This window comes from Sycon ciliatum, chromosome 10 (assembly GCF_964019385.1).
Source record: "Sycon ciliatum chromosome 10, ocSycCili1.1, whole genome shotgun sequence".
In the NCBI taxonomy this organism is placed as follows: domain Eukaryota; kingdom Metazoa; phylum Porifera; class Calcarea; order Leucosolenida; family Sycettidae; genus Sycon; species Sycon ciliatum.
Genome location: NC_088652.1, coordinates 8,106,959 through 8,119,705, shown reverse-complemented (window position 1 = coordinate 8,119,705; position 12,747 = coordinate 8,106,959). Strand labels below are relative to the sequence as shown.

At 46.9% G+C, this 12,747-nt stretch overlaps 1 protein-coding gene and 1 long non-coding RNA gene across 2 annotated transcripts; both read left to right on the top strand.

The window, feature by feature from the left end:
• The first annotated feature begins 637 nt into the window (after window positions 1–637).
• LOC135826595 (uncharacterized) lies at window positions 638–1,477 on the top strand. The gene has a single exon (XM_065339200.1). The coding sequence runs from the start codon at window positions 638–640 to the stop codon at window positions 1,475–1,477; it is 840 nt and encodes a 279-aa protein (XP_065195272.1).
• Window positions 1,478–2,639: 1,162 nt separating this feature from the next.
• LOC135825596 (uncharacterized) lies at window positions 2,640–11,993 on the top strand. Its single transcript, XR_010555092.1, has 3 exons — window positions 2,640–2,773; window positions 4,531–4,785; window positions 11,802–11,993. It is a non-coding gene; the product is annotated as an uncharacterized LOC135825596 (long non-coding RNA).
• Window positions 11,994–12,747: the final 754 nt, after the last annotated feature.

The following is a 12,747-nucleotide window of genomic DNA, read 5'->3' as shown; positions in this document are numbered from 1 at the left end:
GCATTTCTCGGGTGTTTTGAATGTCTGCAGTACTTACGATGCAGAGGTATTCCAGCAAATTCCCCAGCGGGAGATCATGCACTCGCTAACGCAGCCACCGTCGGGAGAGGAGTTGACCCATGCACTGAGACATCTGAAGAACGGCAAGGCTGGTGGCATGTCGCAGACCGTGCCCCAACTGTTGAAGGTTGGTGTGCCCGTCCTCCACCCACTCCTTCTGGACCTGCTTCAATCTCTTTGGTCGGAGGGTTACGTACCACAGGACTGGCGTGATGCAGTGCTCATCCCCATACCTAAGAAGGGCGACCTTTCTCGATGCGACAACTGGCGAGGAATTGCATTGCTGGAGGTTGTGGGAAAGCTAGCTGCTAGGGTTGTGCAGAATCGCCTGCAAGTGCTCGCTGAGGATGAGCTACCGGAGTCGCAGTGTGGGTTCCGGCGAAACCGTGGTTGTGCTGATGCCATCTTCTCTGTCCGATAACAGATAGAGAAATCTTATGAGCATCGATCGAAGCTGTTTTGCGTCTTTGTTGACCTCCGCAAAGCATATGACTCTGTGCCTCGTGAGGCTCTGTGGCAGGCATTGCTTCGGCTCGGTGTCCCCCCTCAGGCTGTGGCTCTCGTGAAGTCGTTCAATATGGACATGTTGGCGTCTGTTCGTGTTGCTGGTGGTTGTACCGATCCCATCTCTGTTCAAAATGGTTTGCGGCAGGGGTGTGTCATGGCTCCTGTGCTGTTCAACCTGTATTTCGGATTGGTGATGGAGCGGTGGAGGTCTGTTCTCAGGGAGCGCGGCATCGAGTCTGGTGTGGATTTCAGCTTCTTGATTGATGGGCAGTTGTTTCCCCGTGCAGCTGGGCGACGTCGACAGTCTCAGACTGGTCATGCTGATGATTTTGAGTTTGCCGATGACCCCGTCCTACTCGCAACAACTCGTGCTGCAGCCGACCTCTCCCTATCCGCCTTCTGTGATGTGGCATCCAGCTTTGGCCTCACGGTCAGCATGACGAAGACTAAGCTACTGATCGCGGGCTATGGAGTCGCCGCCACTGATTGTTCCAAACTGGCATTTGGCAATGAAAGGGTTGAAGCTGTTACCTCCTTCCCCTATCTTGGATCTGTCATAACTCCGGATTCGCGAGCTCATGCCGATGTCCAGAGCCGCCTTGCGAGGGGTGCCAGGGCCTTTGGCTGTCTTCGGCGGATTTTGCATGATCAGAGCCTGAACCTACCTACTCGACGGCATTTGTACGTGGTATGTGTTCTCACCACGGTTTTGTATGGCTCAGAGTGTTGGACCCCATTGAAGTCGGATTTGGACAAGCTGGACATGTTCCATCACGCCAACCTACGGTCAATCATTGGCATTTCGCGCGGCCGCCAGTGGGAGCAACATATCACATCGGAGCAACTACGCGCACAGTGGGGTGACCCTACTCCACTGTCGTGCATGGTACAGAGAAGACGCTTGGAGTAGCTTAGGCACCTAGCTCGGCTCGATGACAATCGGTTACCCAAGCAGTTGCTCTTCGCTCATCTCCAACGAACCCGCCGGTTTTGCGCCCCCGACAGAGCTGGAAGGACGCTGTCCGGGCTGATCTGACTGTGGCCGGTGTGCACAATTGGTTCGAATCGGCCAACGATCGCAAAGAATGGCGTGATATTGTGTCGGCAGCAGCGTTGGTGAAGGAGCCTGCCCCGAAGACGATTGTGTGCCACGTTTGCGACCGCATGTTTCGTCGTTGCGCTGACATGGCCCGGCACAAGTGCACAGCAGTCCGACATCAGTGCAGTGCCGTGCCTGCAGTAGATGGCTCCGGAGCAGGGGTGGGCTTGCAGTGCATAAGTGTCAAGAGAATGACAAATTTGACGACTGACCGCCTAGTGATGCTCATCCTGTTGCCGAGGTCCCGCATGTACAGCCTGCCAGCGTACTTTTAAGTCTACTGCTGGCCTCAAGCGCCATCGCTGTGGACCCCGCCCGAATCGCCCTACAGTGACTGATCGCCATCACTTTGAACATCATTGCCGAGTCTGTAATTGACGCCAGTTTCGGAGGCGACAGGACCTGGAGCGGCATTTGAAGCACTGCCTACCTCTTCCCTAACCTCTCTGACAGTACCTTCCTTCGGGGAGCGGCGTGGCCATTTCTTGGCAGCTGTCAATAGCAGTAGTAGTGTGTGTTTGTGTGTGTGGTTATATCCCTTGGAAAATCAAAAACAGACAACAGCAGACCTCTCATCATTTGAATATTAGTATACTTCCGGATAGGCATCCGTTTCGCTGGTCTAAGCTTACCCTTGCCTTTACGTAATCCTAGTGTGAGTCTACAAGGATACTAACACTAGGCATACATATATGCTGGCAATACATAGTGCTGGACTGGCCCAAAACAAGACAGGCCAGTAAACGCGAAAAACAGAGTCAAACACTTGTCGACTTCAAGGCAACACACATCCTGTTCTTATGAACAACTGGTAATGACACTTTCACAATTCAACGGAGTGGTGCAGTGCAGGCTAGGAACACTCGCTCTCCAAGCGTCAAAAAGCAGAAAAAGCCTATCGCTTTCCTGCGCAATTCCTTGTGGTGTGAGGCACGCTTCGGTGTTTTCGTGATCCATTTTCAGAAGACAAATCACAGGTTGTGCCCGCCGTCAGATTTGCTAATAACCAGGTCAACCGGTTAATGAAGAGGCCATCCAGTATGGCTATCTCCTGCCGTTTCATTTTTGTTCTTGTTATGGCGTGGATTGCCGTGCAGCTCGCATCAGGTAGGCCTCTTGATTTCATCTTGCTTGCGGGCTAGGTCGGCAAGTTAAAATTGTTATACCGGTATTTTAATCCTCGGCCGTATTGACCACTGGTGAATTGCCTTATTCTAGGGGTGGGGTACGTGGAACTTGCCCTGTAGGAACTAATGTAAACCTGCCCCTCGGCGCAGTTGAGATTCGCGGCATAATCGGGCGTTGACACTAGTCAAGAATAACAATGATGCACTTTCGTGTCCAGGTCATCCGTGTGAGTATAATTAAGACACGACCACCGCTATTCGCTTGTGGCAGTCAGCGAATGCTAAAGAGAGCAAAATTAAAAGGTTCTTCGGATGTACTGTTACATGGCAATAGGCTGCCATAGAGGAGTCAGGTGTGCAGCCTGAGTATACCCGCATTCTGTAAGGTATATGGCACTGCTCTGCCACTTTCAATCGGCTCCCATCCCGCAGCACAGCTAAGTATTAGGTCAATATGAATACATGTACGGGTTTATGACCATTGTCTCACGATATGAGACTGTGGGAACTCTCAAGGTTGGAGATGTTGTCCTTCTTCCAGTCAAGAAGCCTGAAGCTATTACCCGCTACTGAAAGATACACCCAGCCCGAATAGTGTATCTCGCACTGCAAGCGGACACACGATACTACGAGGAAACACCCTGTAAAGCTGCCGACCCCGCAAAAACCAACGTTATTATTTGTCGTGGTACAGTACTTTTACTTCGCTCTTCAGCAAAGATTTTGCGGGGAACAATTCTCAAAATGTTGTTGTTTGTACTACTTGGCAGGAAAAAACTACTTCATTCAATTACTTTCGACGAAAATCATGACCGGGACCGTGTACAAATTGTTAAATGCTCAGTGTAGGTATAAGAAGTTTATCACATTTACTGATTTACTGTGCTTTGATGTTGTTATGATCATGTAAGCAAGAAGGGCAATCCCAACAGACAAGTCTATTAATTTTACAGGGCGCCCTTGGTAAGCGGGTGAAACAACCTTGATTGAAGAAACGGAAGCTGCATACTACGTCATAATCATGATGATGTGTGGCAAAATCGGCTTTAAATGTTTTTTATAGTATAGTAGTAAAGTACTAGAGTACTTAAAAGTTTTAAAGATTCAATTCAAGGTAATGACACTGAACTCTGAGTGCTAGTTGGATATTGATTTGATTGATTGATTGATTTTTATTTCACGGATCCTCCAGAGGCAAATAGATGCCTATCGAAGGGAGTCTCCTAAGTATGGAAAATGAGAAAGTATGTTTGTAAGGGAGAAGAGGTAGAAGATACATTAGAATATAGAGTACAGAAGAAGTAAATTCAGTACTTCGGGTAGTACATTGCATGCTAATCATAATGATAATTAGAAAAGCAGCATTGCGGACTACTATAACTGACATATACACAAACTATTGAAACTATCATAGATGTGGTTAGCCTAGACACAAAAGTCAGGAATACCTTTCAAAGAAAACATAGATTGCGAATGATACCGACGAACAGCAATACTAAATTTCGCTGTTGTAGAGAGTGAACGAATATCTTCAGGAAGTTTATTCCAGGCAACACTCAAAGAAAAAAGGGTTGATTTACGAAAGAAGGTGCCAGCTTTAGGAAGAATTATGGATGAAGGGTGACGACTGCTTTGGGAAGAGGGTAGCTGGAAGTGAGACAACAAGGAGGGGTATTGGGAGAATACATGGTGGAAATAGAGAGAGATATGTGATCTGTTTAATTTTTGATTGTGCAGGACAAAGAAGATACTGTACGCTTACTCCGTACCTGGGACGGGTTACGAATGGACGCAAAATCCTGGGGAAGGAACATAACCCCTCTCCACAAGATGGCCTGGCACGCGCCTGGTACCCGTTCACATTGACTGTATCATGTAACTTCGGGTATCACGTGACTGGAAGAGGAGGAGCCGCAAGAATGGCTGTGATGCGGTGCATGGAAGATGGTACTTGGTTAGGAGACTCTGCTGGTTCCTTGCCAACATGTTCAGGTAAGGAAGGAGATGCATGGGTGCGAACGAAAGGCAGTACTGGCCCATTAGTACAGTACTGCTACATGGAACACGATTTGATTTCATAATATTATGACTTATCTATTTTAGTTAAATCCGTCCACAGCACAATGTAAGGGTCTGACAGAATACACCAGAACTGGAGTTCACCAGAAATAGAGAGAGCTGAAAGCAAAGTATGCCTCATATGTATTATCAATATTGCAATACTATTGTACATCAACAAAATGTGGGGCAGGAAAGAGTTTGGTCTATATTTGTAATCATTCAACATGTACCTTCACTGATGAGGTATGTATAAGCGAAACAGCTGTCTGAAGGAGTTTATCAATATCGTCTAGGGAAGTGTTCTCGCAGTGGTGATGATTGTGTGAAGGAGGGTCTAGTCGGCTAAAGAGCGCAGTGTAATGGTGAAGGTGACTCAACAATAGTTATACTGCTTACTCGTTTTTGGCTCTGCTCTCGTGGCATTGAGCTCTTTTTGCAGGGGTTTAGCAAGATAGCTAGCACTAACGAATCTACACATAATTCAAAGCATTGATCGAGATCAAGGAGAACTATCGTACTGTACAGTACCTATCAGCAATGACAGTTGCGTTTTCATGGCAAGCATGGAGGTCACGGCGGAACATAACACCATATCGCACCATCTGTTGATGTCTGTCTTTTTCTTCTATCAGCCAACATGTGTCCGTCGCTGCCACCGATAGATAATGTGATATCGGGTGCAATTGTAGCGTATAGCGTATCCCCGTACGTTAGCATATCCCCGTACGTTATTGTATTCCCGTACGTTAGCATATCCCCGTACTGTATCCCCATACGTTAGCGTATCCCCGTACATTAGCGTACGGAGTCTGCCTTTGCATAAAAGCTGCTGCTCACGATTCTTTTATTGCCAGTCAGTTAATTTAGTAGCCAGTCAGTTAATTTAGTAGCCAATCAGTTAATTTAGTTGCCAGTTAGTTAATTTAGTAGCCAATCAGTTAATTTAGTTGCCAGTTAGTTAATTTCGTTGCCAGTACATTTCAATTGCCAGTTACAGTGGGTTCGCTGAGACCCTTGTGCGTTCTTGCCTCCGAGAGACTGCGGCCCGCTACAAATTGGTGGCAGCGGTGGGATTCGAACCCACGCCTCCAAAGAGACAGCGTTGGCGCTCACACCGAGCATCATTTGAACAGGTTCAACGCTGCACATCACAGCCGGCGGATATGGAGACATTTTCTAGTTTCGTTGCAAGGACAGGCCATTTCCGAAGGGCTATGTACCTAGTGATGGCTTGAAAATTGACTGCCCAGAGAATGGCACGTGGAGTTCGCACAGTCTGAGCTGCATCCGTGGTGGGAAACTTTGCAGAGTAGTTTAGCTGAAATTTGACTCAAAGAACTTTATTCCCGTGGCTATGCAGAAGACATTATCCAGAAGGCGTTACTTCAGTAAAGCTATCCCGTATCTGTCCCGTACAGTACCATCAAGAGAATGAGTATATCTAGTAGCATTATGTATGACGTTAAAGCGGTCTTATTTATTTATTTATTTATTTATTTATTTATTCAACATCTCCTGGCCCGTCCGAAGACTGCCAATAAACATGAGAGGTCAGGTGATAGCAAGGTCTGCACCGAGAAATGAAAGACTGTAGAGGCCTGGCATCTTTGCATGCGAAGTGCATGGGGGAATGCATGCAGGGCGATAGTGCAGTATCGCCTGGCGCTAGCTAGCCAGGGTCCACAAAATGTCCTCCGTTAACAAAAACTTTGTGATGGATTTTGATGGATATAAAAACGCTTAGAACAGGTCAAGAACAGTTTGTATCGACTACAAACCACTGAACGAAGGTAGTTCAGCTCATGTGCAGGGTCTGTACGAGAGAAACTATTGGCAGAATGAGCAGAGAGTAAAAGAAGAATAAATAATAATAATAATAATAATTTTTTTTTTTAAAAGGTGGGAGGCGGATAATACTTTAAAACGAAGGTAAGTTTTGGGTCGCAAATATCCACGCAAACACACATCCAGTCATAATAAGGCACTTGTCATAAGTATCCGAACGTTTTCGGTCCCTTCTCATCAAGGATTATACAGGGAATGGCTCAAGCTGGAAAGACTAAAACTTATATAGCGTAAAGATAATTAGATAACAACACTCGTGACAAGGTGGAAAATTATCAAGTTTAGCACGACACAAAACTCGAAGGAAGATAATAATAGTGACAACAACATAGTGAGCAAATTAAGTTACATTGTTACCACCTCGACGAGGAGTAACACCAAACAATTGTAGCGACAACACATTTTCTTTCTGTACGCAAAGTTCAGGATCTAACTTACGGATATACAAAGCTTCTAACACAGCCAAATGTCTGTACCAATTGTCGTGAGTTGTACAGTGATAATGTTTTCTCAATATTGTCACGTGGTAGATGTGCGTTACATTTGGCTGTGTTAGAAGCTTTGTATATCCGTAAGTTAGATCCTGAACTTTGCGTACAGAAAGAAAATGTGTTGTCGCTACAATTGTTTGGTGTTACTCCTCGTCGAGGTGGTAACAATGTAACTTAATTTGCTCACTATGTTGTTGTCACTATTATTATCTTCCTTCGAGTTTTGTGTCGTGCTAAACTTGATAATTTTCCACCTTGTCACGAGTGTTGTTATCTAATTATCTTTACGCTATATAAGTTTTAGTCTTTCCAGCTTGAGCCATTCCCTGTATAATCCTTGATGAGAAGGGACCGAAAACGTTCGGATACTTATGACAAGTGCCTTATTATGACTGGATGTGTGTTTGCGTGGATATTTGCGACCCAAAACTTACCTTCGTTTTAAAATAATAATAATAATAATAAGTTCAGTTTGCATCGCTTTCGCTCGACTAAAAGCATAGCGTAGGGCCCTGAGCTTCCAAGCCCTCTCGTTGAAAAATCAATAATACCGTGATCCGGAAAGATGAATACAATAATCTAAAGTCAACGCATGCTCACAGGCAATTATTATAATTAGTGAGTCGCAGTCTCTACTATCAAAGCAGATCATTCTTTTCCCAGAGCACAACTAAAGAGCCGGCTTAATTCCAGATCATCCCTACTTTTAAAGTAGGTGGATATTAACCGGAAGGCGTGTCTACAAAGAATGTAGACGGCAAGCATCCAGGAATGATAAAGCCCCGGATCGACCACGCAAAAATGGGGCCTGACAACCGAAGAAACAGGTGACAAACCACCTGACCAGGACTAAAGAGATCTTGCATCTTAAATTATTCATGACCAATGAATACTGCAAGCCAGACTGATGCATGGCAATCAAGCCGACTACATGTTAATTCGTTAAAGGGGAAGTTAAGGCAAAAAATAAAATTTCACCAGTTGTAGGTTTCGGGGTGCTGAGTCGAATGGTCGTGGTCCGAGGAAGCTGAGACGCTCCCTTCCTACCTGAATCCCAATCGAACTCGCGCACTTCCACCGAAACTGGGTGACTGCGCCCTACTAGATGGGGATTTGTATGCAAAATGTCACTAAAAGCGCCATTTCGTTCTTATAAAAGCACGGATGACCGCGATTGGCCCATATGTTGTAGTCTTCTGGACGCTGAGTCGACTGGTTTTGGTCCGAAAAGGCTGCGATGCAGCGTTCCTCCTTTATTCCCAATCGAACATGGTTGAACAAGCGGTCACGTGCTCCTGCGTACGCCAGTCACCTGGTCACCGTGCCTGCAGGGTACAACTTACTAGCCTGTTTGACCTTTTTTGGGTGCAGTCCTGTCACTCGAGTTGAACCTTGGTGTGAAAGTTGTCGCCTGCTGGCGTGGTGACCAGGTGATTTGGGCACCCAGGAGCACGTGACCGCTTGTTCAACCATGTTCGATTGGGAATAAAGGAGGAACGCTGCATCGCAGCCTTTTCGTACCAAAACCAGTCGACTCAGCGTCCAAAAGACTACAACATATGGGCCAATCGCGGTCATCCGTGCTCTTATCAGAACGAAATGGCGCTTTTAGTGACATTTTGCATACAAATCCCCATCTAGTAGGGCGCAGTCACCCAGTTTCGGTGGAAGTGCGCGAGTTCGATTGGGATTCAAGTAGGAAGGGAGCGTCTCAGCTTCCTCGGACCACGACCATTCGACTCAGCACCCCGAAGACTACAACTGGTGAAATTTTAATTTTTGCCTTAACTTCCCCTTTAAAGCTCGCAGACATTTACGGCCACAGAGGTCTTTGGTACTGAAGACCAAAGGTGTGAATGCACTTCTCTGAACATTCACTACACGTTCACTACAGTTCAGCAGAAATGAGTTAACAACGCACACCAACTTCCATCTATAATCATTCATATTCTAGTCGGAAACAAGATTTGTTTTACTGAATACCACTGAACTGTCAGATGCTGCATAGCAGGGGCGGTGACATATTGGATGGAAATGGGGGCGGGGCAAAAATAACTCCTCCGACCAAAGGTCTCGGATTCATCCTTACTAATGTGCGCCGATACATAGGAGAAAAGAACATGTGCATGCAAGAGGGAGGCACCGGCTTTGCAAACAATAATGGGGAGAATTTTAGATTGAGATATGACATAACAATATTAAAAGCAGGGCACCGTTGGAAGATGGAGAGAACTGATAATCGCATATTAAGGCTGAGCGAAAGGGATCAGAGAGGGGTTGAAGGGAGCTGGAGTGCGGTCGGTATATTAGACTGGTGTGTTGGCTGCGATGGAGAGATCATAACCTGTCTGTGGCCCACTCCCATTTGTTGCGCCGCAAGTGGTCGTTGACATTTTTCTTGAAAGTGTGCATACCTCTGCGAGAAGGGGGAGACTGCAGAAGGGTAGGTGGGAGCTGATTCCACGTTGCGATCAGGGAGTGAGGAAATGAGCGGAGTGTGTTGCAGTTTCGTGACCGAGGAGGAAGAATACTGGTGAGTTGTGATGGATGATGCGCCGCAGATCTGGTTGTCTCACGAGTAGACATGCGGCATTGTGGTGCGGCTGCTGATGGTGGCAGAATGGCTTTCAGCATTTCCGAACCCTCCACAAAGTGTAGTTCGTACAGGAAGCAGAGCCTTGCGACGGTACGTAGAGTGTCGAGGCTCGGGAGGTATGATCCGTGTCCAAGTATGTGTAGGGCACGGCCCTGGATGCCAGTGAGGCGGACCAAGGTGGTGGGGGCTGCGCTCATCCACACCAGCATGCCATACTAGAGTATGGCACACAGGGCGGACAAAGCCACGATACAGGATTGCCGGGTGCTTTGGGTCTAGCACAGCCCATGCCTTAGGGAGGAAGCCGAGCCGCTGGGCTCCCCGTACTACAAGCTGTCGATTTGGCTGCGGAATGCCAGCTGCCTGTTGAAAGTGACGCGAAGAAGCTTGCGCTCCTCTTCTTCTGGCACGACTGATCCTTGGAAGCGTATTGCGTTCGGGGGGGCTTGGCGAGCGGCGGTGGCTGACGGTCAATGCTTGCGACTTTGTGGGCTCGAACTTGATCCTCCACCTGCTTCCCCATGCTCCCAGTGAGTCTACTGCCGGCTGGAGGATTGCTGGCTGTTCTGCCAGGCTGGGTCGGGTGGTGATGCACTTGTCGAAAGTTATGTCGTCGGCGTATTAAAAAAATTGTTTTGAAACATTGAGTTTCTGGAACACAGCTAGGTCTAAAACCAGTACATGTACCACCTACGTTCTTTGAAATCGAATGTTTTGTACACTGATATGTGAGAATTGCATACTGTTTGGCTTGAAATGTATCAGTCCCACATTTGAGACCAGCATAGAATTCTCCGAAAGTAATTAGGGCGCTAATTTGTGCGTTGATTGACAGGTCTTAAATGCGGCAGGGATTCCACTGGTCCATTTAGTTGTTTAGCGACTTTGCTAATAATGCTCAACCTCATCATATCTGATTTGTCTGGCGTTGCATCAACCGCAACACGCCCCTCTAGATCAGACCACACACAGTATCTCAGGAAACGCTTACTGTTTTGTGATACCAGCATGCTTAGGCTGTAACCACACTACGTACAAAATCAAGTACGTTTTTGCGTTCAGCTTTTAGATAACGCAAAGTCGCATCCACACTGCCATTTCATGCGCAAGGAATCCTTGCGTTTTGTCTACATTTCTAGGGGTCCCTGAAAAATGCCGCTGTGAAAATGTATGTACAATGTAGTAGTACTCAGTACTAGTTTGAAAAAGAGTCGTGAGCGCCTTGACATACACGTTCACATGGTTCAAGGCCTCGGTCATTTCCTTCTCTCGGATGGTTCGCTCCAGGCTGTCATCTGGCCCTGCTTCGTCTTCTGGTACGCTGCCCCAAGCTGCATGAGCTTCTCAGTTTGAGATTATCAGCGAAATACAATGTACATTGTAGTTGCGCGGCATCTCGAACTAACAACAGCAGGCAACAGGACTGTCCGGAAATTATACTGAAAGCAAAGCCCTGGCAGATGAAATCTCAAATACTACAAACTGACAAGGAAGCCGTCTACTACCGACACAGTGCAAGCCTCAACAAGAATTCTAAACATCTACCCGGCCGTGTGAAGAACAGAGCGAAACGCAAGGAAAAGGCGAAATGTTGCTTTCTACAGGGGTACCAGGTTTGCTGAAACGAAACGCAGTACGTTTTGCGTTTCACACGCGTTTCCTTGACGACATAAGCAGAAAAGTTGCGTTTACGCAGTTTTGTACCTAGTGTGGTTGCAGCCTAAGTGGCCCCGTCTGTCCTTCTACGTCTGTAACTCAGACTGAGACGACATAAAAGGCGCAAATCATGGTTTATTGTGTGAACTCGTGACAAATTCCGGACGACTGACGGTGTCAATTCCATAAAAGGCGCAAATCCTGATTTGTTTTGTGAACACGTAACAAAGCGCATTCATGTGGCGGTGCACCACCTACTGTCCAATGTCCTGTGGTGGATCTTTCTATGTTAGTCGCTCTATACGTCGAGACAACAGTGAGTGTGTATGAATATAGCGTTTGGTACACTTCTCTTTCAGAGATATATTGCACTGTTCCAAGGCACACTCGTCGATTATGGTGGACCAACCGTGGAACTACTGTTCTCCACGGAAGAGCAGTGAATGTACAATGTGTTCCTGGTTACTACATAACCGGTCAATCACAATCTACCACGCAGAAGCGTATCACTTGTGGAAATGGCGGTCAATGGACACCATCTGTGCCATCTTGTTCACGTAAGTGCTATTTGCGGACCCACCAATATGACGCATAATCACAGTTTGAAATAGTTTTCAACCTTGCCACCGCTTGTTAGGTGGGATGGCTTCGGGCGTTGAAGCCGTAAGCTGGCTGTGGCCTGAAAAAGTGCGAGGTGAGCGCGCCTTAGAGTTATCAGGGTACCCGACCCTGGTGGCGAGGAGGACGTGTACTCGCTAACTCGCATCAGGCCATGGAATGCTGTCGCCAGCGCCGCCCATAGCTTGGAGCGTGTCGCCAGAGCTATATGCGGAATGCTGCAGGAAAAGATGTAGTGCCTTATTTATTTATTCATTATTATTTATTTTAACTGGTTTGAGGGAAAGAGACAAACGGGAAAAGTCTGAAGAAAAAATTGACTGTCACCACCAGGACTTGAACCAGGGACCCTCGCTTGTAGCCAGCGATGCTCAAACCACTGAGCTATGGTGTAGTCGTCATCCCAGCAGAGGCCGTTCAACAATTTCTTCAGACTTCGTAACTCACACATCCTGTGAATCCACACAGGCGGGTGGGACGCGGCCCTTACTGTAACAGTATAGACTTGATTGATTGGAGAATTCGTCGAATGATGTTCAAACCAGAGGTTATAAAGCAAAAGAAAGGTGAGAACCGCAGGAGTGAGAATAGTAGGAACACAAGGTGTTACCATAAGACAAGCAAGAAGTGTCAAGGTAAAACTATTACACTCTCCCGGCCCCATAGGAAGCCCAAGGTTCTATTAGA

Coding starts and splice junctions, on each gene's coding strand:
- LOC135826595 (XM_065339200.1), top strand. CDS start 638: ATGGACATGTTGGCGTCTGTTCGTGTTGCTGGTGGTTGTACCGATCCC.